Genomic DNA, 27,382 nt, shown 5'->3' on the forward strand with positions numbered 1-27,382 from the left:
CTTACATCACATAAAATCAGTAATAAAACATTCAATAAACAACAAGTACCAGTAATAAACATCAAAGTCAATAAAATATAGTTTTATCTGTGTTAACTTTGTGTATAATTTCAAGAAATATATGCAACGTATCTATTTGATCAAATGACTGAACTCTACTGTTCTGTTTAGGTCCCTGGAGACACTGCCCTCTGCTTAGCATTGATTAATAATACTATCACGTTAATGTTGACAGCCCTAAAATTAATACATACAAATAAATGCAGAAATAAATAAGTTAAAAGATAAATGTAAAGTAAATCAAAAATAAATAAATACATTTCAAATTTAATAAAAATAAATACATAAATAATAAATGAAAGGGAAGATTAAACAGGAGACAAGATAAATAAGCATAAATAAGCAAATTAAAACAGAAATATTAATTTAAATCACATTTCATCAACTGATTAATTGCTACATTTATTTTAAATAGTATTTTTGCTATATTTAATGTAATTTCTTTATTTATCGAGTAATTTATTTATTTAATTTCTAATTTCAGTACTTTCACTTGTAACAGAGACACACTGTGGTATTACTACTTTTACAGTAGTGATAGCCCCCTCATTTGCATAATGAGGCAGAAATGCATAAAGAAATGTATAAAGAAAAGAATAAAATAAATACATTTTGGGAAATAAATACAGGGTGAAATGCAAAGGGAAAATAAATAAAATAATAAATGCAAACATAAATAAATACATTTAAAATTTATTAAAAATAAATACATAAATAAAAGGGAAAATTAAACAGAAGAGTAAATAAATAAGGGAATTAATACAAAGATAAATAAAGAAGCAAATCAAAACAGAAATATCAATTTATGTCACATGTTATCAAGTAATTAATGGCTACATTTATTTTTAATATTATCTTTGAAATAATTAGATAAATAAATGCATAAATACGTAAATAAATAATAATACTAATAGTAATAATAAATAAGGGAATTAATACAAAGATAAATAAATAAAGAAACAAATCAAAACAAATATTAATTTATGTCACATTTTATCAATTAATTAATGGCTGTGTTTATTTATTTTTTTATTTTTTTTATTTGTATTTTTTTTAATTTTTAATTTTTAATTTTTTTTTATTATTTTTTTTTATTTTGGCAGGAAGGTCCCTCCCTGTTGTGTGTTTCTCTGCTGTCTCACCACTAGGGGCTCAGTTCATCCAGCAGGAATCAGACGTGTTTACATTGTAAACACACTGCTCCCTGAACCCTGACGCTTCAGATGTTTGTCTTCATTTATCCCTTCACTAACTATGGGTGACAACTACCAGTACCCGGTTTTCTTTGAGAGCCAGAGCCTGTCAGAGGAGCAGGTGAAGAGAATAGAAAAGCATTTCCGAGTTCGTCGCAGATCTGGCGGAGGAGACTGCGGAGCTCTGAGGAGGGAGAATGATCACATCTACAGCGTTGCTTTCTCATATCAAAGAGGTAGGCCAGGCCCTAAAAACGCCATACATTCATTATAATAACTGTCATAGTAAACTAATAGTGATATTAAATAGTAATATTCAAATATTGAACGCTTAATTATGCCACAGATTCAACAGGAAATCTGTGAGATTGAAATCGAAACTGTAAAATGAAGCTTCCGAGAAAGTGAAACTTAAAAAAAGTGCTGCCAGAGATGAGGTTTGAAAGTCTTGAATAGGCTATAAGACTTGGAAATATCAATATATATATACTGTATATATATACTGTATATATATATGTATATATATATATACAGTATATATAAGGCAATTAATACAAAGTACTTTGACTTACACGAAAATAAATAAAACATTTGAAATTTAACAAAAATAAATACCAAAATAAAGGAAAGGGAAAAGTAAACAGAAGAGTAAATACATTTTTAAGTTTTTAAGTTTTAAATGCTTCAAAACTATTAGCCTTTTTTTTTGCTATATTTAATGACATTTACTTATTTATCGTGTAATTTTTTTTTTATTGTTTTCATTACTTTTACTTTCACGAAAATAAATAATAAATGCAAAAATAAATAAAACATTTGAAATTTAACAAAAAGTGAAACGTCTTCAAGAATCTAAACCAAGCACAGAACCTTCACAAACAATAAGACTATAAATAATATTAAATAATGAATAAAGACTATAGTTTTGAAGCAAGTATATATATATATATATATATTTATACATATATATATATATATCATCAATGTAGGGTGAGTTGCAGTAAAGTGGGACACTGCCAGATGTGGGACACCCAAGCCCCAGTGGGTGTAGGTCTTCCTCAAACAAATAGTCAATAAAACTATTGATATTTAATGTCTTTCTAATATGCCTAAATGCTTCAAAACTATAATCTTTATTCATTATTCATTATTTAATATCATTTATAGTCTTATTGTTTGTGAAGGTTTTCAGTCCTCCAGGTCCTGGTATCCGAGTAGCCTGGGTTAAATCAGCAGCAACTGGACTTGGTTTTGATTCTTGAAGACGTTTCACTTTTTGTTAAATTTCAAATGTTTTATTTATTTTTTGCATTTATTATTTATTTTCGTGTAAGTAAAAGTCCTGAAAACAATTAAAAAAATAAATAAATGACTCGATAAATAAATAGATATGTCATTAAATATAGCAAAAAAAAATATTAAAAATAAATGTAGTCATTAATTAATTGATAACAAGTGACAAATTTATATTTCTGTTTTCCTTCTTTATTTATTTATCTTTGTATTAATTGCCTTATTTATTTATCTTTGTATTAATTGCCTTATTTATTTACCCTTCTGTTTAATTTTCCCTTTTATTTATTTATGTATCTATTTTTATTAAATTTTAAATATATTTACTTATGTTTGCATTTATTTATTTTTGTATTTATTATTTATTTATTTTTGCATTTATTTTTATATTTAAATATACAGAATCTATTTATCTATGTATGTATACATTTCTTTATGCGATACTCTGTTACAAGTAAAATTCTGTTAAAAGACACTGTTACAGGGCCTGGGAACCCAGGAATTTAACCTCTGTGGGGTCGTTAGCAGGATGATAGAAACCACTCAGTGCAATGGTGCTCCTAGGTGTGGCGAATATAGTTATGTGTCGTTAGAGTCAGCTGATGCCAGGTGTGTATGACAGTCACATGGGTCATTGGAGTCTTTAGAGTCAGTTGATGCCAGGTGTGAAATACTCTCAGGTCCGGTCAAGTGTGAATGGTTGTTTAATCTCCTCGGCAGATATGCAAACATAAGTAAATACATTTAAAATTTAATAAAAATAAATACGTAAATAAATAAAGAGGAAAATTAAATAGAAGAGTAAATAAATGAGGCATTTAATTCAAAGATAAATAAATAAAGAAGCAAAACAGAAATATCAATTTGTCACCTGTTATCAATTATTTAATGACTCCATTCATTTTTAATATTATTTTTGCTATATTTAATGACATATTTATTATCATTTATTTTTTTTATTTTTTTTTATTGTTTTCATGACTTTTACTTACACGAAAATACATTTCATTTTTTTTTTTTAAATTTAACAAAAATAAATACAGAAATAAAGGAAAGGGAAAAGTAAACAGAAGCATATATACATTTTTAAGTTTTAAAGTTTTAAATGCATCAAAACTATTAGTCTTTATTCATTATTGTTCAATATTGTTTGTTGAAGTATTGAATTAGTACACTGACAAGTATACTACTAGTACATTGATATTAGTATACTTACTACATAAAGTATACTTTTGGGGAAATATACTTGAACTTAAGAATACTTCATAAGTATACTACTTTTTCGTAAGGGTAATGTTGCTCCACAAACATACATTCCTTATTTTCTAACAATAAGTGACAGAAAAGGAGAGTATCATCAAATAAAGAGTCTTTGTTTTTTTTTGTCAAATGAGCAGCCTGTCCTTACTCAAAACTCATTTTCTGTCTCAGATCAGCAGGCGGTCCTGGAGAGATGTGAGCATGACGTGGATGGTCTGGTGTTCACTGTCCGAGGCAGCCTGGATCCGCACACCTCCTCTCCAAGCCAGGATTTCACAGCTCCAGTACAGGTTAACACAACATTTCTGTCATCCAGTCAAAATTGTGTGTTCAAAAAATAAATTTAAATGTATAACTTCCCCATTTCATGTAGTTATATAACACCAAATAGGTTATATACTGCATCTTAAAGAGGACTTATTATGCTTTTTCCCTTTCCTTTAGTGTGTTAGTATAGTTTTCTGTGCATGTAAAAGGTCTGCAAAGTTAATAAGCCCAAAGTCCATGGCGAAGTTACACTTTCTGCCGTGTCATCACCATTCATATAAAACTAATGTGTTTATGATTAAATTGCTCACTAGAGCACAACGTTCTTTATAGATATATCCTCTTAATTTTGCTCTTAAAGTGCACTAGATTGATGCATTTAACTTTAAAATCTATAAAGTTTTCTTCTGGGTGAGCCTGCCCCCAGACCAACCTAGAAGGTCCAAGGTCCCCCACCAGTCTCACAAAATCATGAGGGAAAACACCATATTATGTCATGCAAAACTGGATGTCCCCCCCACTAGGGCTGGGCAGTATATCAATATTATATTGATATCGTGAGATGAGACTAGATATCGTCTTAGATTTTGGATATCGTAATATCGTGATATGGCATAAGTGTTGTCTTTTCCTAGTTTTAAAGGCTGCATTACAGTAGAGTGATGTGATTTGACCCTTCTAGCTGTTCTATTATTTGTCTTTACCCACTTAGTCATTATACCCACAATACTGATGATTATTTATCAAAAATGTAATAGTGTAAATATTTTTAAAAGTGCCAACCAACAATACAATATTGATATCGAAGTATTTGGCCAAAAATATTGTGATATTTGCTTTTCTCCATATCGCCCAGCCACTTCAAAACTCATTCCAGTGGCACTGCCCTCGAATTGCCTGAAACATCTTGCTTGAAATCCCTCCTTATCTTCCGTGGCGTGGTGATGTCACCAAGTAACACATTTGCATAATACCTTCCTAGCGGCTAGTTTTGCACGCCCTCAAACAAAGCTAGTTAGAGCGGAGCTGGAGCGGAGTCCGAAGCGTTTGGTTCGGTTGACCAATCACAACAGAGTGGGCCAGCTGACTAATCAAGAGCAGACTGGGCTTTTCGGGAGTGAGGGGGGCGGGAGCTCGAACAGAGCGTTTCAGACAGAGGGTGAAAAGAGGTGCTGGTATAACAGCTGGTATGAGAAAAATAAAGCGTTTTTTGAACATTAACGCATGTAACCATGTTCTAGTAGAAACCCCAAATACAAGTATGAACCTGAAAATGAGCATAATAGGTCCTCTTTAAACACTGTAAATGATCATAATATGATGGGCTTCGATGTAACAATTCAACTGTTTCTATTCATACAACACCAGTAATATGTTATCATTATTTTGATGTCTCTTTTTCAACACAGAACCCACAGTCCATTCCTGCCTCAACTCCTCCACCAAGTGGTGAAGAATATGAACTACGATCTGACTCTTACCTCCTACGTTATCTGAAGGAATGCCCCAAGGCTGGGAAAGAACTAGAGAAACAGCTCTCCTCTGTTGCCTGCTCTGCTCAGCTGTTTCCAGAGGAGGGGAGGGTTTTAGTTAGCCTTTTAGCTCAACTTGGTTCTGCAGATGAAGTTAGAAATTGGAAAGCAGAGGTAGACAAAGTCTTTGATGGCTACATGTGGCACTATGAGGCGGACCCTCACAAAGTTAAAGCTTTGCGTCAGTCCTGCAGCTCTCCTCAGACCACAGATGAGGTGAAGGTGTACAGCGAGGCTGGGCTGGTTGTTGTTGTTGGGGAGTGTTCTCAGGTGAAAGCCAGGTTGATGGATGTAGAGGGCTCGCATTTTAAACGAGGGTCTCGTTTAAGTGAGAAGCAAACCAGTGTTCGTCGACTGGGCGAGGCCAAGCTTCGCCTCCTCTGGAAAGAGATTGAGCACAGTTTGGGGCGAGATTTTCCAGGATTGAAGGTCACGCAGGGAGCTGCAGGTCAGTTAATTTTGGAAGGTTCTCTGGAGGAGAGACTTAATGCTGGAGATTGGATCTCTGATCAGGAGAAATTGGTCTTAGAAAGGACAGTTTCTGACAAGAGCACACATTTTCTGGCCTTCTTGAGAAAGGCATACGGAGGCCCAGGGGTGCTAGGTGACTTTTTAGGTGTTGGTGACAAGGTGGAAGTAGAGTTACGAGACACAGAGCTACGTTTCTTATCCCTTTCCACTGATCATCTTGATGAAGCTGAAAAGGCACTGCAAGGTGAGATCAAGGAAGTCAAGATTGATGTTCCTAACTGCTCCGCTGTGCCATCTGACCTTCGGGAACAGCTTAAGTCCAAGACAAATGAGATGAACCAAGGGCAATACAGGGCTCATGTGGTGTTTGGCTCAGACAGCACGGTGTGGCTACTGGGCCACACCAAAGAGGTTGAAGAGCTGAATGAAGCTGTCATACAGTTTATTTTGGACCAGTCCAGTGTGCAAAGCCTAATCCCTCTGCCTTTCATAGTGTCAGAACAAGTGTTGACAGAATGGCTTCAACTGCAGGGTTTTGACTATTCAGGGGTTACCTTCCATCCCTCAACATCTGCCTCTGGGCCCATTGTGGCGCTGGAAGGTCCATCCGGAAGAGTGACTGAGGTCAGAAACAGGCTGGGTCCATTTCTGGACTCCATTGTTCAGGATAGAGCCCCCATTGACCCGTTAGGGACAGTAAAATATTCCCAAAATCCCACTGGGAAAGTTGAACTCCCAAATGTTGCACATGATCTGGCATCTTTGACCTTGAGTGAAGTGAACACAACAGTTGCTACCTACAGCCTTCGCGACGGGCTCCAGGTGCTGGTGTGTCAGGGTGACATCACCAAACAGGATGCTGATGCCGTGGTGAACGCCGCCAATGAAGATCTGGACCACGGTGGAGGGGTTGCTGCTGCACTGAGCAAAGCAGGTGGCCCTGAGGTGCAGAAGGAGAGCAGAGCTTTGATAAAGCAGACCGGAAAAATCCCTACAGGTGATGTGGTGGTGACCACAGGGGGGAACTTAAAATGTAAGAAACTGCTGCATGCTGTTGGTCCTGTAGGTGGAAAATCAGGTGGCAGAGAAAGGATCTTACTGAAAAAAACTGTTCAGACTGCTCTGGATTTAGCAGAGAGGATGAAGTTCAGGTCTATAGCCATGCCCTGTATCAGCTCAGGGTCATTCGGGGTTCCTGTCACTGTGTGCTCTGAGGCTATTGTATGTGCCGTTAAGGAGTTTGGCAGTCAGGGAGGGCGCAGTCTGAGCAGAATCATCCTGATTGATAACAGAGGAGAGGTGGTGAGGGCCATGCAGGAAGCATGTGACCGGCTTCTGCAAGGGACAAGTACCGGAAACAGTGCACCAAGTGATCTGGGGTTCCAAAGAGGAGCCACATCTGGAGCTCCTGGAGGTGGTGTCCATGTAGAGATCGTTCAGGGAACCATCGAGACTCAGCAGGTGAGAAACTTTACTGAGATTTAAAGAAAATGTATCAAATCTGATCATTGGAGGCATAGGCGCTGATTTATGTTTTTGCCCTTTGGTGCCCAAATTGAACCTGTAGTAGGCAGGATGTTTTTGGCGTCATTGGGCAAACATTCCATAATAACCTTTCAGCATATTGTAATTCAAGTGTTCTGAGAGAAAACTAGATTTCTGCACCTCCTCATGGCTCTGTTTTCAAGCTTTAAAAAATCACAGGTCATTTCAGAGAGAGAGCGTTCCTATTGGCTGTTCGTTCAACGGAGACAGCTGTCAATCACTCGCGAACTCCGATCAAACGGTCAAACTAGGCAGCGCTGTCCAAATATTAATCATATTCTGTTACTTTAATGCCTATTTCTCTTCTCAAATGTTTTCAATAACATAACATCTTGAAGTGTACTGTTTAGCTATAAAATTAGAAAGTTTGCTCCGGTTGGTGGGCAGTGCTTGGTATTTCCTCAACTGATCTCAACATGGCTGCCAGGTCAAAAACTTTCTCATTTTACAGCTAAACAGTACACTACAAGATGATTCTGGAAACATTTGAGGTGAGAAATAGGCATTACAGTAACAGAATATTGATTCATATTTGATCAACTCTGCCTAGTTTGACCGTTTGATTGAAGTTTGCGAGTGATTGACAGCTGCCTCCGTTGAATAAACAGCCAATAGGAACGCTCTCTCTGAAATGACCTGTGATTGGCCAAAGTCTCCCGTCACAGGCTAATACGGGATAGGGGTAAAATATTTTTTTTTGCCGTTACCGTTACACTCCACCAGCACCGCACTGTTGTTTGCTATCGTCACGTGACAAACTACCTGCAATCAGTTCTTCTTCGCTGCTCTAAAACAGTAGTTGCCAGTGGCAGTCATGATACATCCAGGGCGACAGCACAGTGAAGGCTACTGTTTTGGAGCGGCGAAGAAGAAGTAATTTTCGGTTAAACAATCTGATATTTTTCTGGATTAATAAATTATGGTTTGGGATCGGTGCATAGACTGGCGTACTTGCTGATACCCGATACCGAATTTTAGGCAGTATCGGATGCATTTCCGATAACAACTCTATAATTTGCATAAAATGGAAGTTGAACCCTCACCACATCTCCTGCTCTCCTCTTAGGTGGATGCTCTAGTATCACCCATGGTTGGCAATGATCCCCTCTCTACCCGTGTTGGAAACACTTTGTTTAAAGTGGTTGGACCTCACCTGACTACAAAGTTTAGAAAGGAAGCAGGAGGTGACACAGTCCTGGTGGACGGCTTGTCCAAACTTCCATTTAGTGCAGTGTTCTTCCTCAACCTCCTTCCCTGGGATGATGACCCAGATGGAACTGCAGTCCAGGTGAAATATTGGAGGAGTGTTTTCAGTTTTATTCACTATAATAAAGTATTTCCTCCTTAAAAACTATCAAATTCTGACCTTTTCCAGGTTCTGAGGCTGGCCATCGACGACGTCCTAACCTACTGTGAGAATAGAAGGTTTAGATCAGTTGCTCTTCCTGTGCTCGGTGCCGGGATTGCCCTGTGTTTTCCTGACAGCGTGGTAGCCAGGGTTATAATGGAGCAAGTTCGCGTGTTTGAACAGAACCGAGCCAGCGCTAATCCATTTCGGGTCCGCATCGTCATCCACCTCAATGACAAAGAGGCTACTGAGGTAATGGAAACACAGACTAATCATGAACAAACTTCAAGTTGCAAGAAATATAGTTAGAGTTAGAAAATCTGTCTTTTCCAGATTGTTTTGGATTTTTATTTTTTTTGCAAACAATTAACTGTGTTAAAAATAACACTATTTTATGAATGCCACATCTATTTATAAAAAAAATGAATGTAAATTGTTATTATTTTATTATTATTTAAGTAATTAACCATTATAATCCATTGTATTTTAAAACCGTTAAGCAATAGACATCATTAACATTTTTTATGCATCATAAGTATATACTGGAATTGATATTAAAACCAGTACTTCCTTGTCTCTGCAGGCTTTCAAGTCTGCCCAGCAAGATTTCCAACCCACAAGATTTGTTCGCCAACCAGACCAAGGTTGGTATAGATATGATATGACAGCAAAGAATTGGAATTCAGTCCTCAGGCATCCATTCTTCATGTTTTTCTTTTCTGGTAACTAATCTAAGCATTAGTGAAAGGCAACTTTCAGTGGAGAAGTGTCTTTTGAGTGCATTCGTTACTTATTCATATTAGTTTCTGCCGATTTTGCACTGAAAAAGTACATGTATTTGATTTGGCTGTGTGACTGCTGTGATGACTAATTCATTATAATTCATTTATGCAATTAGCCATTGACATTTCCTCCTGTGGACCTAACATCGTTGTTTATTCGCCAGAAATGAGCATGCTGGTGTTATCATTAAATGGATAGTTTGAGTGTTTTGAAGTGGGGTTGTATGAGGTACTTATCCATAGTCAGTGTATTACCTACAGTAGATGCTGCTGTGGACGGGGCTGGCAGCAAAATGTATTTTAGCCACCTAAAAAATGCAATATCAGTTTGAGTGTACGCTGTATTTAGAATATTGTCACGGTTTACCTTACTGTCAGACAGCTATACAGTCTATGTTTCCGACAGGGAACTGAAGCCGTTATCCATGCTCTCGCCAAAGCCACCAGACTCCATTGAAAAAAACAGTAATTTTACGTCGCAGAACACAGTTGCTGGTCTGCCTCGATTTTTGTTTTGTTTTTTGTGTTATTGTGTGACTTTGGTGAATCCGAACTAACCAAAGTCACACAATAACACAAACAAACTAACCGATCGAGGCAGCGGTAGACCAACAACTCCCGTGTTCTGCAAGGTAAAATTACTGGTTTTTTTCAATGGAGTCTGGAGGCTTTGGCGAGAGCATAGATGGATACGACGGCTTCAGTTCCTCGTTGGAATGGGCTGGCTCACGGCAAGGTAAATCAGTGAAAATATTCTAAATATAACGTACACTCAAACTGATATTGATTTTTTTAGAATTTTTTAAAAATGCATTTTATTGCTGCCCCCGTCCACAGCAGTAAGTTGCTTTGCTCCCGTGCGGTGTTTCTCCAAACTGGGGTTGTGCCGACCGCCATCTACTGTAGGTAATACACTGACTATGGATAAGTACCTCATACAACCCAACTTCAAAACGCCTGAACTATCCCTTTAAGGAGTGCTCCTTTATTTGAGCCAAACTGTACACTATGTACTGGTTACTGTTTCCGAAAAAAGCAAGATAAAACTACTCTTAAAAGCTTAAAAAAAAAAAAAAGACACAAATGAACTTAACAGAGTCATTATTCTCTTCTAGTGTCAACTACAAGGAGGATAGTTGTGCTGGGGAAAACTGGATCTGGGAAAAGCAACCTAGCTAACACTTTATTTGGAGAGGAATTGTTCGCCACGAACCACACTCCCAGCTCTGGAACAAAAAAATGTCAAGCTGAAACCAAATCTGTCAACGGAAGAAGCGTCACTTTGATTGACACTCCTGGTTTCTTCGATGCAGGCGGATCTAAGGAGAAGCTGGAGCCTGAGATAGTGAGGTGTCTCACAGAGTGCGCTCCTGGGCCTCATGCTTTTTTCATTGTGTTTAAAGTGGAGAAATTCACAGAGCACGAGCAGGCTGTCATCACAGAAATATGCAAATATTTCTCTGAAGATGTTTTAAAATATGCTGTAATTGTCTTCACACATGGCGACCAGCTCCCTAAAGGGATGACAATCGAGAAGTTCGTCAGTGAGAATGAGAATCTGAGTGATCTGGTGAAGAAGTGCGGCGGCCGGTGCCACGTCATGGATAATAAATACTGGAAGAACAAACAGCAGAATAAATACAGGAGCAACCAGATGCAGGTGGAGGAGCTGCTCAACACAGTAGACAAGATGGTGATGGAAAACAATGGAGGCTACTACACCAATGAGGTGTTTCAAGAAATGGAGAAAGTCATACGGATAGAGGAAGAGTACATAAAACAAAACACGTCGTCGGGAAACTTGTCACCGGAAGAGATCAGAAAACAGGCAAAAGATAGAGCGTTTAAGAAGTTTTTGACGCAACTGGCAGGTACTACAACAGGAGTATTGTTAGGAGCTTTTTTTGGCATGGCAGTGATGGTTGGATTAGTTGTCACGGCTGTGAAAAACTGTTCAGCATTAATGAAACTTGTGAAAAGAGCTCCAGCATTAGGAGCTGCAGGAGCTGCAGGAGCTGCAGGAGCTGCAGGAGGTGAAGTAGCAGCGCTGTCAGCTGGCGGAGTGGTGTTAGGTGTGTCTACCACAGCCTTTGCTTTAGTAGGGGGAGTAATTGGTGGTATTACTGGACATGAGGCAGCTGAGGAAGCAGAAACACCATGGGAGGCAGCACAGATGGCCGCTAATGCAGTCACAAACAAAGGAAGAGATTTTTTAAAGCAACTTTAAAGCTGTCGTTTGAATGTTTATCCAACATTCAATCTCCTTTTATCTCGGTTTTGGTCTCCACCATCAGTGGAGGGAAATATCTGGCTCTTTAGCTGCTAAACGCTCCACTGTTTTCACCAGCAATTTCGTCTGTTTGCCATTTGGTGCTGGGCAGGTAGCGTACAGTGGGTTTATTACAGCTTTTTTTGATGAAAACAGCTGCCTGCTGCTGCTAGGGAACAAGGTGGATAAGAATTTGCAGGAAACCAAAACAAGCTTAAAGGGGTTAAAAAGGCTCCATAGAGCTGGGTCGGGTGATAATTCTTTGTGGGTTTGACACTACGGGCATGAACTTTCACTTACGCACTTTCACTTATTCCATTGATAATAAAACAAAAATGTATTAACTGGAGGGAAGAATGTTTGGGGCTCAGAACCACAATATGATCAAACAAGAGAAGCAGTGACTCTGAAAAAGGTGGAGGGAATTCAAATCTCTATAATTACTCATTTGAAAATGATGTAAAAACCATTGGGCAGTGGGCTTGTACCATCTTTATATGCTGGCAATGTATAAAATAACTGAATATGTAAATCATTGAAGCGATTGACAGTGTTTAATTATCTGACGGTGGTGGTTTGAAACTTCAATGATAATTTACTTTTTTTCCCACTGATCTGTTTCTATATTATACTATTATTTGTTTGTTATAAATCTATTTTACAACAATAAAAGCTACGATTGCACACAAGTTTTCTCATTCGTCCACTTTGTTTTACTTCGTGGCTGTACAGTAGGTTTGACTAGTTTACCCTGCACCTACAAGCTGTGATCAACAGGGGGCTCCCTAACGCAAGAATAATGCTTCATTTAATCAATTGCCACTGGAACAATGGAGACAGAAACATTTGTAGACACAGTAGACAACAAGTAAGATAGTAGATAGATAGGGGAAGTAAAACAAAGATGAGTAAATAATATTACAAAATAAATGTATAAAGAAATAAATAAGGGGTGAAATGCAATAGTGCATAAATAAATAAATGCATGAATACATAGATAAATACATACATTTAAAAATAAATATGATATAAATAAATGCAAAAATAAAAACATTTAAAATGTAATACAATAAATACATAAATAAATAAAAGGTAAAAATTAAACAGAAGAGTAAATAAATAAGGGAATCAATACATAGATAAATTAATAAAGAAGCAACTTAAAATATAAATATCATTTTATGTCACATTTTATCAATTAATGAATGCCTACATTTATTTTTAATATTGTTTGGTTATTCAATGGCATATTTATTTATTAATGGAGTCAAAGTTTAATTCATCTACTTATTTATATATTTATTTAGGCAGGTTCTGTCCTCCATAGTTATGGGTGGTTTTATAATGTAAAAGTGTTTCTGCTTCCACAAAGAGGTCAGAGGTCAAGTAACAGTGTTGATATGTAATGGTAGGGTGTCTCTGTTAAAGCTGCATCTGAAAACATGGATGTTTGTTGGTTATTTGGTGACACTTTGCATTCAGCTTCAGATATATGCTGAACCTGAACCACAACGTTATTATTTAATTCAGCAGTCCCCAGTTTCTCTTACACAGTTTAAAGATCAAAATTGGTGCAGTTGTGCAGTTTAATTGTTTTTAACCATTTGTCCTGCGTGTAGATGAAAGTTGGACTCATCCTGTATTTATGATATTGTGTGTAAAATTAAGTTTTCAAACAAGCCTTGATGCATTTAGCAGAGTTCTCCTAAACCTTTGTCACTAGTTTTCATATTTTCTTACATTTTCCTTTAGTAACTAAGGCCTAAATAGTGTTAATTTTCCTTGTGTGAACACAAGTGTAAATATTTGCCTTGCCATACATTATGTGCTAGACCTGTAATACACCGGCAACCCGCCCAGTTTGCACCCAGCCTCTCGCCCAGTATGGATGGATTGCACTGCACTACTGCTGAAAGATAACATCAAAACAACAAACCATTAAATAAAACAAAAGAATCTAAAGTTAGATCAGGAACTTTTTTTTTGTTTCACCACAGTTCGTAAAATACAGATTAAGAATTGTGTATTAATGTTAAAATGTTTAAAGGGTTAGATCACCCCAATCACATGTCAAGGACCCCTAAACGGACACAAATTAGACCCCCATTTAATAAGATTTTCTCCCAGGGCCCCCCAACAATCATGCGATTAATCGCGATTAAATATTTTAACCGTTTGACAGCCCTAATATTAGATAATGGTGTGCTTCCAACTTTGTGACAACAGTTTAGGAAATGCCCTTTCCTATTTCATTGTGACATTTCCAAAAATCGGGCAACTCTGGCTTTATCACCCAGCATTGGTGGTTGTCCTCACTGATGCTCTTAGGGCTGAATGTGAACAAATCCTTGTTGTCTGGTTCAGAAATCTTGAGGAAAGTCTTGATACAAGATTATAACTGCAGAGTCATGCCCATGGTTTATGCTCAGCAATCACATATAGGTGTAGCTACGGTACACGGTACCAGCACTTCTTCATTTTACTCCTTGGCATACCGTCACTCCTCACAAGTTGCCGGTACTCTTCTCTGCCCTCTCAGGTTCTCTGTGAAATTTGTAATGGCTATTCATAACAACGCAGCACCAGCGTTTTTTCGTCGCGCCTCACAAGCAGTATGACCATATAGGTTGAGAACGACGCTGCTGTAATTTATTTATTAATACAATGTTCACGCCCTTTTTTCAAAATAATTCGTGAACTGTTCTTCGGAACTTTTTTTCTTTGCGGACAAATATAATTAATGAAACATTATTTAAAAGTTTTCTGAATCTGCTCTTATAGGGCAAACATTTCCAGAAGGATTAAATGTTCAGACGAAGGCCATGATAAATAACAAAATAATAATTTAACTGACTGCAGACACTGCTCCTAAAACCTGAATGATACCCGACTACAGCCTACAATTAACACTTTAACTATCAACACTAAACACGCCACCTTAACCCTATAATGTTCCAGCTGGAATATTATTGGAGTATCATGGCCTAATATAGAAGATGCATAGCCCAAGTATAATAATATAACAATGATACCCCAACTGATTAGGATTGACACAGTACAACATGCTTAAAGAAATAATGAATAAATAGGAATAAGTCGCAAGAGGTTGCCGATGCCGGCCGATACAAACGCCAACATGTGAATTAGAGAGTACTGGCACTTATTTTCCACTTCAAGCACTGGGTGTAATATTTGGGTGTCCACATATTTCTGCCACTTAGAGTAGATATCTAACGTATTAACTACCACTTTGATACACTCGGGGTGAATAGAATTTAGTTTATGGATATAAAGCAGTGACCTGCATGACTAGATACCATTAGTGAAAAATGGACCAACCCTTTAAGGCGACGCTACACGGATGGAATTCCTCAGTCGACACGTGAGGATGTTGACAGACTGCCAGGGCAGAGACAGGCCAGGTAATGGGGACACACCTTCCCACATGTTCCAGCAAGCATGACAAATCAATCACAGAGAGAGAGAGAGAGAGAGAGAGAGAGAGTGGGTGGGGGGGAAACGCTCAGAGAGGAAAGGTTAAAAAGAAAAGGAAGAAAACACAACTTTAACATCAGATTCAGACTCCTTTTCCATCCCTTGGCGTCTTCTTTCCTCTGTTGGGATTTACAGTCGATGACTTGAGGTGAGCGTCTCATTTCCTCTGCCTGTCATTCATGAGTCTGTGTTGGTTTCTGTCAGCAACAACACTGCGGTTACAACTGCCAACAAAACATGGCAATCAACCGTAGTTACTGCAACCGTTTTAGGAGAAACTTGTTTTTTGGGGGGGGATTTACAGGAGTTCTGTTTTTGCTATTTGTTGCTGTGTATCTGTGAGATTCTACACTTCATGTGGTCTTGTGACATTATTGTCAGGTTCATCTGACAGCTGTGATTTGTTCACATATGAACAATGTATGTATGGTTTACTTTGTAGGCAGAAGGTATGTGTGTGAGTCACACAATACACACAAACACACCTTTTGAGTCAGGTTTTATAATCTGGGATGTGGTGACTACAAGGAGCTCTGTTTGTACAAAATGATAGTAAAAACTAAAAGATAGAGGAAGAAAGCAAAGCAATTGTAAGAAAACAAAAGGGTTACAAGAGGAACGAAAACAGAAAAGACCAACTATGGTTGGTATAGTGTCTCATTTTGGGGCCATTGCACAATATGACGCAGTTTCACTGGCTGCTGCTGCTGCTGCTTTGATGCCACTGTCAATGTGGTTTGACCGGCTTTCTGTAAACACTGCCATGTGGTTACATCTCTTTGTCACTCTCTACTTCTGAAACTGAGAAAATGCTTTTATCTAACAATATTTAATTTGAAAATTCTTGCAAGTGCATCTGCAGTAGAAGAATATAACTAAAAATGATTACATCATCAGCATAAGAAATGAGACAAGAAGATAAGATAAGATAATCTTTTATCTATATTGGCAGAATTACAGCAGCAAAGGCGACAGAGCAAACCACAAGATCAGTCAGTAAAAAATAAATAAATAAATAAATATATATATATATATATATATATATATATATAATAGTAAGTAAACAAAGATATAATAAATAAGCAAACAATAAAATATAAAATATATGAAATATAATAGTAGACAGACTGAATAAATGGCTGGGTGCACATATGAAATGTTGATATATTTTGAAGAAAAATATAAATCTTTACTTATGTATTGCTGACAATGTCTATATTTATTTAATCTTTTAGTATAAAAAGGCCACATATAGTCTTTAGCTTTTTTAGTCGCCACAATTATTATCATGACTACAGGATTGTTTTATTTTATTTGTTTTATAGCAATTTTTTATTCACTAATTTATCTATTTATTAGCTTTCCTTATCAAATTGTATGTTATTTTATTTCTCTCTAAAAACACATCTGTGCTGTAATTTTAAATAGTGTGTTATTCAGTGCAGAACCAAACAAACAAACCAAAAAAAACTCAAAACACAACAGACTATGTGCCAAATAGTTAAAAGAATTAATAATTAATTAATTGACTAATTAATTTCATAAAAAAACACCATTTTCTAAAGCAATAAGAGACAGTTCCTAAGGTCCCACCCCCTTAAATGTGATACAAATGATACCAAGAGCAGTACTTGAGGTAAATGTCTCCAATACTCAACAAATATCTGGTTGTCAAGTCGCAATCATTCCACCTCTTCTGTGTTTGTACCTGTGATATCACCTAGCGTGCACTTGCTTACCCCCACAGTCAACTACACACTGATTTGCATAGCAATGATCCATGATTACTGCACAAGTTGCAAAGAAATATCAAACAGTTTCGGTCAGCAGACGTGGGTGTGAATACGTGATTATATACACAGTACTACTGACAATGAATAGTTTGAGTGTGAGCCTTTGGGGTGTGCTCTTGAACTAATAGTCAAGATATGTCGAGCAAGTGACGACATGTTACTTCAGAAAACGTTTTTCCAGTGACATGAAACAGCTATATGTTTCTTGGCAGGAACCCAAGGGGATAAATACAAGATCTGTTGAATGAACTGTGAAATGGATCTCTAGTAATTGACTGCTGAGGGCTAAATCAGATTACAAATATTGTCCAGAAACCCTCACAGATACTGCATTTGGCATAAAAAATATGCTCAAGTCATAACATGGCAAACTCAAGCCCAACAGGCAACAACAGCTGTCAGTGTGTCAGTGTGCTGACTTGACTATCACTTGCCCCAAACTGCATGTGATTATCATAAAGTGAGCATGTCTGTAAAGGGGAGACTCGTGGGTACCCATAGAACCTATTTTCATTCACATGTCTTGAGGTCAGAGGTCAAGGGACCCCTTTAAAAATGTTGAATTTAGTGTTAATTTAGTGTAAATTTGGAGCGTTATTTAACCTCCTTCGTGGAAGCTTGTATGACATGGTTGGTACCAATTGAGTCCTTGGGTTTTGTAGTTTAATATGATGCCAATAACATCACACATCACTTTAAAACTGAGCTCTACAACCTTCAAAAGATCTATTGCGTTAATGCGTTAAAGAAATTGGTGGCGTTAAAACAAATTTAACGCATTATTATCGCGCTAACTTTGACAGCCCTAAAAGATATATATCGAGCATATATTTTAAAGTGTTGTTAGTTCATAAATCTCTTAAAGGACAAGCCTGGTGATATTTTATATTTTTTGAATTGCTTATTAACAAATCCTATAAAAAGACTGCAACCAACAACGTGTTAGTCCTGTTGGTCTGTTGCACTCATCCCCAAGCCCACTTAAATCTGTTAAAGCCAGGTACACACTACATGAGAATCAAGCCGATTTAAATTTTTTTATGGTTCTAAAGATTATCTTTCCAGATATTCCTATGGTGTGAGGTATGTTAAGAGTGTTTTTTTTGCATCCCTCGGCCCGGATATTCATCCTGACCGCACCGATTTCAAATCGTAAACATTAAGCATGTTCAGTATTTACGATCGAATATCTGTTAAATTTAACATAACATGTCGTCTGGTGTGGGGTGTCTCACATTTTCAAAATCTGTTAAGATTGGAAAAATCGTTTTCGTGTGGGCCAGCCTGAAAGTGATAACTCTTTAAAAATGTCTCACATATACAAGCTTTCATTTCTAAATAATGCCAGCTAATTTCCTCAAACAGCTGGGTATTGTAGTTTTTAGGAAGCTTTACTCAAACAGGAGTAAAAAGTTAATTTGTTGGGGACTATTTTTTAGCCGTGGATGGATACACATTTGTTGCGGTAGTCAGCACATAGAGTAGCAGGACAGTGTTTTATGGGATTCACTCAAAATAAACAACAGTGTACGTGTTCATGCTGAAGGAACATGTCGTCCAGTGCATCCGTGTGGCTCATTGATGTGTTGTAATAGTGTTTTGACAACAATGGAGTTCTATGGCTCAGAGGAATAAGATATATCAGACCTTAGGATCAATTCAACGTTGTTTTAAGTGTTTTCAGGGGATTTGCTGAATGATTAAAAAATATAGAATATGACCTGATACATCCTTTAAAGATTTACACTGGCTTCCAGTTTGGTAAAGGATGGATTATAAAGTACTGCTGACCATTTATAAACAATTTGAATATATGTCTGATACGCTTGAAAAACATAAACCTAGGTTTCTTGGATCTTAAGGAAGCAGTCAGCTAGTGGTACCTGCGTCAGAGACAAATATGATGAAGTTGCATTAACAGTAGCTGATATGCTCCTTACTGAGATGCTCCACTCGTGTCTGGTCTCGTTGTTCAGGAATTAAGAATCTCCGTTAAAACCTGTTACACTTGCGCCACACTCCCACGCTTTCCTGCAGAAATACATACTTGAGGTGTCAAACTGAGAGCTGGGCCAGATACAACATGGAGTAGGATTCAGAGGTGAGGCTCTCTATTACTCTGGAAGTCTGACTAATTAAATTTGTTAAAGTACATTTTGTTATTTTGCAGGTTGGTGCCAGGAAATGCTCCCACATTCTTGTTACTTGTTTGGGAAACTTCCCTGGAAACACTGTCTTATATCGATTCATGAAGTTATTATAACTAAGGTACAGGATCAAGACCACGCTTCTGTGGCTTGTTAATTCCCCCAATGTGTGCGTCACTGACTCAATCACTTGTGCAGACCTATATAGGTGTGTTTAAAAGCTGGCCCACACTAAAAGATTTGTCAAATCTTAACAGATTTTGAAAATGTGAGAGACCCCACACATAACGATATGTTATGTTAAATCTAACAGTTTTGTTCCTGTAGTGTGTGGTGAGCTATGATTTGGCCAAAACAGCACACACTACCAGATTCCATTCACGAACAACAAGAGTCACAACTAAAAAACTGAAATCTCGCAAAATATCTCGCGATCAAACGTGACTTTAGTGTAGGCAGGAAGAATGTCTTCGCGTTTTGCATTATTCATTATCCATTCAGTCAGCTTGGATCTCAATTGGCTATCGTTCTTTCCCACGTGACTGTGTCATCGGCTGTCCTCGGGGTTCCCCACACACAACAGAAATATCAGATCATAAATATTGAACATGTTTAATATTTACGATTTGAGATCGATTGAATCCATTGAATCCATTAAAAAAACACACTCCAATAAGTAACAAGTATGACCGCATACATTGTCAAATAAATAGTTGCGCCTCCTCTGATGTAAAATGCACCATTCCCACTTATAAATTAAGGCGGAATGCAGTTTATTCTGACTGCCCCTAAAACAAAAACGCTTGCAGCATTCATGCAATTCCAACTAGACTGCTGAAAAAACTAAGCAGTAACATAAAACCGCCAGTGGAAAAGAGAAATTATTAAAAAAAAGATGACAGTCCACGACTATAACAACTTTCTATTACCTGCTTTGCGCAAGCCACGAAATATTGGATTGTGACACAAAAATAAGATGGAATTACTAAATTAAAAAGCACTTTTAAGACCAAAATCTGAAGCTTGTAATGGGAATACTGTAAAAAAAACACTCTTAACGTACCTCACACTGCAGGAATATCCGGAAAGATAATCTTTAGAACCATCAAAACATCGGGGCTTTGCTGACAATTGTCAAGAGACCAAAAATTGTCTTGATTCTCGTTTGTCGGCATAACCCTCTTCTCTCCCATTTGTCTCAGTTCTCACATCCCTAACCCCCAAACATTCTTCTCCTCTCTCAGCAGGGCGCCACGGTGGCTCAGCGGTCGGCACCGTTGCCTCACAAAAAGGAAGTCGTGGATTTGTATCGAGTTCATCGAGGCGTTCCCCCACTCTGAGTCTTGACCCTCAGGTTCCAGACGCTCCAGCCATCTCACGACCCCGTTCGGCCTCGTTCGGCCCCATGTGATCGACCCCTGTTCTTCCTCGACTCCATCATCCCACCGTATACGACCCAGACCAACCTTCGGCTCCCGTTCAACCCCGGTAACTGCCCCCTTTTCATTCCTCTTCTCGACCCCCATTATCTCACCGAACACGACTCTCACCCAGTCATCCCACCAAACTCGACCCTCACCTGATCTTTCCCGCATCCTCCAGTCATTCCAAATAAAGCTACTTTTGTACTGTACTAATGGTGTGGTCTTTGCTAGTGAATTCATTATAAAAAGCAGACTTTTGAGGATTGCTTTGTTAGCATTTGTATTGTTTGTTAAGGGACTGTTTGTAACTTTTACATGTATAAATCTAACGGGTCGCGCGCGCATAGGCGCGCTCGCGTGTGGCCGGAGTCTCTAATCCGCTGCCTGCTTGCCTTCACTCACACACCACGCGCGTTCTCGCTGTCTCGCTCCACCTCTACACGTGCATGCGCGCTCACTCCACACTGCAGAAGAGTTAGTTTAGCTCTGAGAATATCTAATAAATGTACAGTGGACGTTTGTGCAGAAATAACTGCTGCAGCTCCTCCAGACCAACAGAGGTTTTCCGTGTCTTGTGAAGTGACAGGGCTCCGCAGCGAGAAACATTATTGTCTCCGACCGGGTGCCGGTGTCTCCCTGCGGGCGCAGTCGGGAGACGATAACGTTTCTCTTCCTGCTTCATCCCCGGCACCGACCCGCTTTGAAGCAGGATAAGCCAACACTAGGATCAGCATTGATTCATGGAGAGACCTCCGTCTGGTCAGCTAACATTACTGCCAAGCAGGTGAAATATAGAGTGATATTGTGGTTTTAGCTGACATATGTCGCCTCACTGTTTTGAGCGATGCTCGTTCATATCTATTTAGAGCGAGCACAAGCGCGTGCCCGACGCTGACTTTCGTTGACTTAACGGCCACAGGAGTCGCTGTTAACAAGCATTTCGGAAAGTTACAAACAGTCCCTTTAACAGTGATATGGCAGGAATCTCTGATATTGTTCTCTATTTTTCACTTAAAAGGTAGAAATAAATGTACTGAGTTAAACTTTAAAAAATATTCACCAATGTTCTCTCTTTGGCAGGTGACAAAAATGGCCAACAGCACCACATCCCCTGTTTCAAATAATGACAGCGTTGTGGGTTCCACAGTCAGCACCGCTATAGGCGCCACCATCCTGAGCCTCGTCTTTCTCTTGGGCTTCCCCGGCAACCTCTTCATCATCTGGAGCGTCCTGGCTCGTGCCAGGAAGCATTCCGTCACCACCCTCCTCATCCTCAACCTCGCCGTCGCCGACGGCTCTCTGATGGCTCTCACCCCGTTCTTCATCCTCTACCTGGTTTGGAAGAAGTGGGTGTTTGGGAACGTGATGTGTAAGATCATCTTCTACCTGTGTCTGGCGAACATGTACGCATCCATCTACCTCATCATGCTCATGAGCGTCTACAGAATGGTGGCGGTGCTGTGGCCGCGGCGCGTCACTCTGTTCACCGGCCGGAAGGCTGTGTTACGGGTGCTGGCGGTGGTGTGGGTCCTGGTGATGGTCGCCTCTGTTCCTGCGATGATCTTCAGAAAGGTGGCAGAAAAGAACAACACGTGCGAAGCATTCCACGTTGAAGGCAAATATGTGAGTGAATAAAAACCTGATTATCTTCATACTATCAATAACAATTAAGCACCATTCACCAAGGCTGTACATTCCTCTAAATGTGTTGGTTGAATCATAAATAGGTATAAAATGTTTTCATTATGCCTCAGGATCTGCAGCAAAATGAGTCACATGAGTCAGACTCATTACCACTTTACCGCAGTGATTAACTTCAGCATGTTGCTTTAGCGTCACCTATGGGTGAAGCAATATAACATTTTGTGGGCTCATATGTATTTCATCATCAAACACTGGTTGACATTGTCCAGTGTGTTCAAACTTAGTAAAACTAGTAAACTAGTGAAACAGAAAATGCCTACGCATAAAAGTAAAGAATGTTAGAATATTAAATTCTATTTCCTCATCTTATCTTCCATGCAGGAGGCGGTCCTCCAGTATACGCTGGAGCTCGTGTTGGGTTTTTTAATTCCCTACAGTGTCATTTTAATCAGCTACATCTGCATCTTACGGCGACTCCGACAGACCAAGTTCCGCCGGCGCATTCGTAGCGAGAAGCTCATCCTTGCCATCGTGTTGACCTTCTGTCTCTTCTGGTTGCCCTACCACCTCATCAACATGGTGCAAGTATGTCATACATCCTGTTTTTACGAGTAACACATTCTTCCAAGCATTATGGATACAGTGAAGAGCATTTAAATGTATTCAGCATGCATCCAGGTTTTAATATTATTTATAAAATAGATGCTGATCGTTTAAGTTTTCACTGTTATTAACAAAGCAATTCTTTTATTGTCCTCAGGTTACATGGGATTTGTATCCAAAGGGTCCTATAAAAACCAAGTAAGTGGCAACATTTGCGTGCATCTTATTTTGTATAGCTAATATTAAAATACAAAACACAAAACAATCATCAGTGTTATTACACGGCTTTGCTGAATACTCAATTCTGATCGGTCAATCACGGCGTTCCACGGTCTGTTATTTTTTTTTATAGCAGACCGTTGCTATGTATAACAGACCGTTGCTATGGGTTCAGTTCTAATGTCGGACTCTGGCGGACCATTTTTTATGTCAAATTATTGATTTCTTAAGTAAGTAGTCGTGGAATAAGCGGGATAATGTACAGCTAGCGGGTTATTGTTGTGAAATAAACACCTTCAGGGTGATGCATCGCTGCATCGCCCTGTTGGGGTTTATTTTACAACAATGACCCGCTAGCTGTACATTATCCATTACTTATCCACACGTTGCAGTTAATTGGACGCCCGCACCGTCTTATACAGGCGCTAAAGGGTACCTTGTGCGTTGGTATCACACGCCAAGGGGGCGTGACAAAGTGTCGGTAATTTACGCCTTGAGAATGAGAAGGTGCTGTGTTGTCACAGTTTAAATGGTTTACAGTTGGGAGTACTTTTAGAACAGCTATTCTCAACCACTGGGTCTTAGAGCACCATCTAGTGGAGGTACTACTTAATGGTTAAATAAAAAAAAAAAATTGGTAATTTACAAAGGTAGTTATTTTTAAATCTGAATGTGCTCAGGAATTTACGTAAATAAAAAGCGTCAAATTAAAATGCATAATTTCAACTACCAGTTAAATGCCAATCATGACACATCATCAGGTAGAGACAAATGTGTGAAAAACAGATGCAGTGACACAAAATGGATGGGTTTTTGAAATGAAAAAGTGATGTGGGAGACAACCTTGCGCCAGTGAAAGGCCATTAAAAACTCCTGATGAGGAAATACAACCGTGAAAACATTTTTGAGTCAAATTGAGCCGTTTAATGCATCACTGGCAATGCAACATTTTGGAAAATGTTATTTTCTTTCTTACCGAGAGTTCCAAATGAAGATTAATAGAGGTAGAAACCACTAGCCTGACTTACTTGTCATAGAATATTTGTACATTGTGGTATTCTTACTTTTACTTAAGTAAAATATCTGAGTACTTCTATACATTATGCATATTCTGTGACCCTTTTATGTACATTCTGATAAAAAAAAAAAAAAAGTCAGTCATTTGTCTCTAATGAAATGCTCTCCTCACTTCTCCACCCTCCAGACTGAATTTAATATGGCACAATTCCCGAGCTGTCACCTCCGCCATCGCCTTCATCAGCAGCTGTGCCAACCCGGTGCTCTACTTCTTCGCAGGAAAGTCCTACATCCGGCGAGAAGGGCTGGCGTTCATGGCCCGCTTGTTCGAGGGCACGGGGCTGGACTCGGCCACCAGGAAGAGCCGACAGAACAGCCAGAACAGCCGCGACAAAGACAAAGAGGCGGATGCCGTCATGCTAAAGGATAAAGATCGAGACTCCGTTACCAACTCGAACTCTAATACCAAACCGGTGAAGAATGGCAAGACTGAGCAGGCTTGAAGCTGGTGTTGTTCCTTTGAAGGGTCAAATGAATCAGGGCTCATCGTGCACAGCTGGTTCCTGCCGATCAAGAAAACATTCAGCAGCTGCTGCATAACGTCAATCCTCTTTCCAAATGAGACAAACTTTGAAAGGGATGTCACTGGACATACTGATCCTGGAACAGCCCGATGCATCCTTAAAATGAGATTGCTGTGTTTGAGTCGTTGGGTAAAACACAACTGTATATTACTCTGCTCTGGACTATTTTATAAGGAAGAACTGTGGAGTATAATCCAGGGCCAGTTAATGCCTTATGTTTACTGTACATTGTTACTGTAATGTCAAAATTCATCTGTTTTTGCAGGATTTTTCTGTGCTATTTTGTTCAAGGAATGTTTTATTCGTCCAAATCATTGACTGTATATAAAGACGGACGACGTGTCTCCACTTCCTCCCACTTTACAAAAAGTGAAGTTAAAATATTTGGGATACGGGAGCTGCCATCTTGAGATTTTGAAGTCATTTGGAGCCAGAGTCTGCCGCAGTAGTGATTGGGAAGGCTGGAGCCGCGGTATTGAGGTCCCGCCCACACACACACCCGAGCCAATCACGGGCTGAGGACGGCCGCAGCTTATCAGCGAGAGAGACTCACAGTTGCCAATCATGACACACCCCTTTTTATAGCATCAAATAACTAATTAAAAGCAAATTTACCTAAAATGACAGAAACCATCTTTGGGAAAAATTTATTTAATGTGTACTTTGACTTTTTATTCTGGCCCATGTCCTATCCACTAACATGGAGGGGGCGGGCTTTATGACCTATACTGCAGCCAGCCACCAGGGGGCAATCAAAATGTTTTGGCTTCACTTTTGTGGAGCTGTCATGTCGTCCATCTTTACGGTCAAAATGCCTGACGGAAGCACCGAAATGTCAAAATGAATTGAAACAGGGAAAATTGTTATACCTCAGTGACGAGTGCACATTGAGAGCTCAGGTTTGACGGAGTGGCACTTGATTTTGTTTTTGTAATATTCGCACTAATGTGTTCGCTTTGCGTGCTTCTCTCTTACATCTGTTTGTTTTAAAGCTGTATGAATTGATTTTCTTGGCCACTTGGGGGGCAGTGGAAAAAGCTGTAAACACAACATTGACATTTCATCACCTTATAAAGTTGATATGGTGAACGCTTTAGTAGTCAGTTTACACGTCCAGCAGACACAGAGCATCATTAGGATTCATTTGGAGCCGTGTTTCTGGCCACTTGATGAATGTAAGTCTCTCCTTTTAGCTCTGTTTTGGTCTCCTGAGAAAAATCAACCCAATCTCACGGGAAGGCGTATAAATAGCACAACATTACAAGGACATTCTGTGTGTCATGAGAATGCATTTTTGCCTTTTCGCATGTCATTTGTATGCCTCTTTTGTGTGTCATTTTCTATGCCACGCAACAAAACTACGGTAACGGCCGCAGTTTGGTTGAGGCAACAAAACCACTTAGTATGAGATAATAAAATTATAAGATGTACGGAAACAACATAACAGAAGCACGGAAAACACGTCACTAAAACAACACGCCACTAACGTCACTAACATAACTTAAAAATAACTCAACACTTTGGGACACTAACACCGGTCCCCTGGTTGAAAGTCCTGTGTTTGTTGGACCCATCCACATCACCTACTCACCCGCCTGCCATAAGCAGTCTTTCTCACATTTTTATTCTACGTCACTAGCTCTGAGCGTAGCATATTTACACAGATGTGTTTACATTGCAGTCAATACAGACTACATGGCGTACAAATGACACGCCAAAAGCGAAATGAATTGCGAATGTGTCATTCATATAGCAACACATTCTCACTCCAAACTTGTCAAATACAGCCGATTGGTCAGTGCCCTTCGTGATGGAGGCCAACACACGGGGTACCCCTCTTGCGTTACTTTTGGACAGACGTTAAAAGACTCCGTAGAGCTGATGGGAACTAGACATAGTCATTGATCTTTTGTTTATGAACATAGTTTGTGCGGTTTTAAAGAGAAAATCCTTGACTGGAATGTCTTAACATTTCACTGTGAGCAGTAAAAGATGAAATACAGAAAAATACAAAATGTGTGAAGCGTCTTTTCCTGAACAATGTGACACATTACAACTTTGTGATGCAGTTTGCGTTATGTCGAAAGTGAAATATGCTGTAAATCAGATGATGTCTTGTGCAAGAGAGCAGACACTGAAGATGACTGGCTCATGTATCAACAAGATCCTGACAGTTTACCGGAATATTCACCCCCTCACATATTCACCCTGATTATGATCTTTTTTGCTGTTCATTCCTGCTCTCCCCTGAAAATTATGTTTCACAACATTTTGTGGCTCTACATGTCATCCGCATTTTCTCTTCCATAATGAGGTGTGTGCCAATCAGCTGTAGCGTATTGTTGCTGCTCTACACACGGCAGCAGGTGCATCAACATTTTTCCATAAAGCTGTACCAGTATCATTCCACTGATCAGCAATAATAGAATAAAATGT

At 38.9% G+C, this 27,382-nt stretch overlaps 2 protein-coding genes across 4 annotated transcripts; both read left to right on the forward strand.

The window, feature by feature from the left end:
* Positions 1-1,205: 1,205 nt before the first annotated feature.
* On the forward strand, positions 1,206-12,709 carry LOC141760969 (protein mono-ADP-ribosyltransferase PARP14-like). The gene is made up of 7 exons (XM_074624111.1): positions 1,206-1,489; positions 3,978-4,096; positions 5,483-7,537; positions 8,688-8,909; positions 8,997-9,221; positions 9,553-9,613; positions 10,867-12,709. The coding sequence occupies exons 1-7, from the start codon at positions 1,315-1,317 to the stop codon at positions 11,976-11,978; spliced, it is 3,969 nt and encodes a 1,322-aa protein (XP_074480212.1). The 5' UTR covers positions 1,206-1,314; the 3' UTR covers positions 11,979-12,709.
* Positions 12,710-13,194: 485 nt separating this feature from the next.
* Positions 13,195-27,264, forward strand: ltb4r2a (leukotriene B4 receptor 2a). Of its 3 annotated transcripts, none has more exons than XM_074623399.1 (5): positions 13,195-15,663; positions 21,960-22,502; positions 22,905-23,108; positions 23,284-23,324; positions 24,550-27,264. In XM_074623399.1, exons 2-5 carry the CDS (start codon positions 21,969-21,971, stop codon positions 24,863-24,865), a joined length of 1,095 nt encoding a protein of 364 aa, XP_074479500.1. In that variant the 5' UTR covers positions 13,195-15,663; positions 21,960-21,968; the 3' UTR covers positions 24,866-27,264. The 3 variants fall into 3 exon arrangements, with proteins under 3 accessions (XP_074479500.1, XP_074479498.1, XP_074479499.1); XM_074623397.1 differs by having other exon boundaries at positions 13,196-15,663; positions 20,700-22,502; XM_074623398.1 differs by lacking the exon at positions 13,195-15,663 and adding an exon at positions 19,941-20,943.
* The last annotated feature ends 118 nt before the right edge of the window (positions 27,265-27,382 follow it).

This window comes from Sebastes fasciatus, chromosome 22 (genome assembly GCF_043250625.1).
Source record: "Sebastes fasciatus isolate fSebFas1 chromosome 22, fSebFas1.pri, whole genome shotgun sequence".
NCBI lineage: Eukaryota > Metazoa > Chordata > Actinopteri > Perciformes > Sebastidae > Sebastes > Sebastes fasciatus.

Bases quoted from the DNA above. Each gene is read 5' to 3' on its own strand.
- LOC141760969 (XM_074624111.1), top strand. From the start codon at position 1,315: ATGGGTGACAACTACCAGTACCCGGTTTTCTTTGAGAGCCAGAGCCTG. The intron at 1,490-3,977 runs GTAGGCCAGGCC...TTTCTGTCTCAG, and splicing joins TGCTTTCTCATATCAAAGAG to ATCAGCAGGCGGTCCTGGAG. The intron at 4,097-5,482 runs GTTAACACAACA...TTTTCAACACAG, and splicing joins ATTTCACAGCTCCAGTACAG to AACCCACAGTCCATTCCTGC.
- ltb4r2a (XM_074623397.1), top strand. From the start codon at position 21,942: ATGTTCTCTCTTTGGCAGGTGACAAAAATGGCCAACAGCACCACATCC. The intron at 23,109-23,283 runs GTATGTCATACA...TATTGTCCTCAG, and splicing joins ACCTCATCAACATGGTGCAA to GTTACATGGGATTTGTATCC. The intron at 23,325-24,549 runs GTAAGTGGCAAC...TCCACCCTCCAG, and splicing joins AAGGGTCCTATAAAAACCAA to ACTGAATTTAATATGGCACA.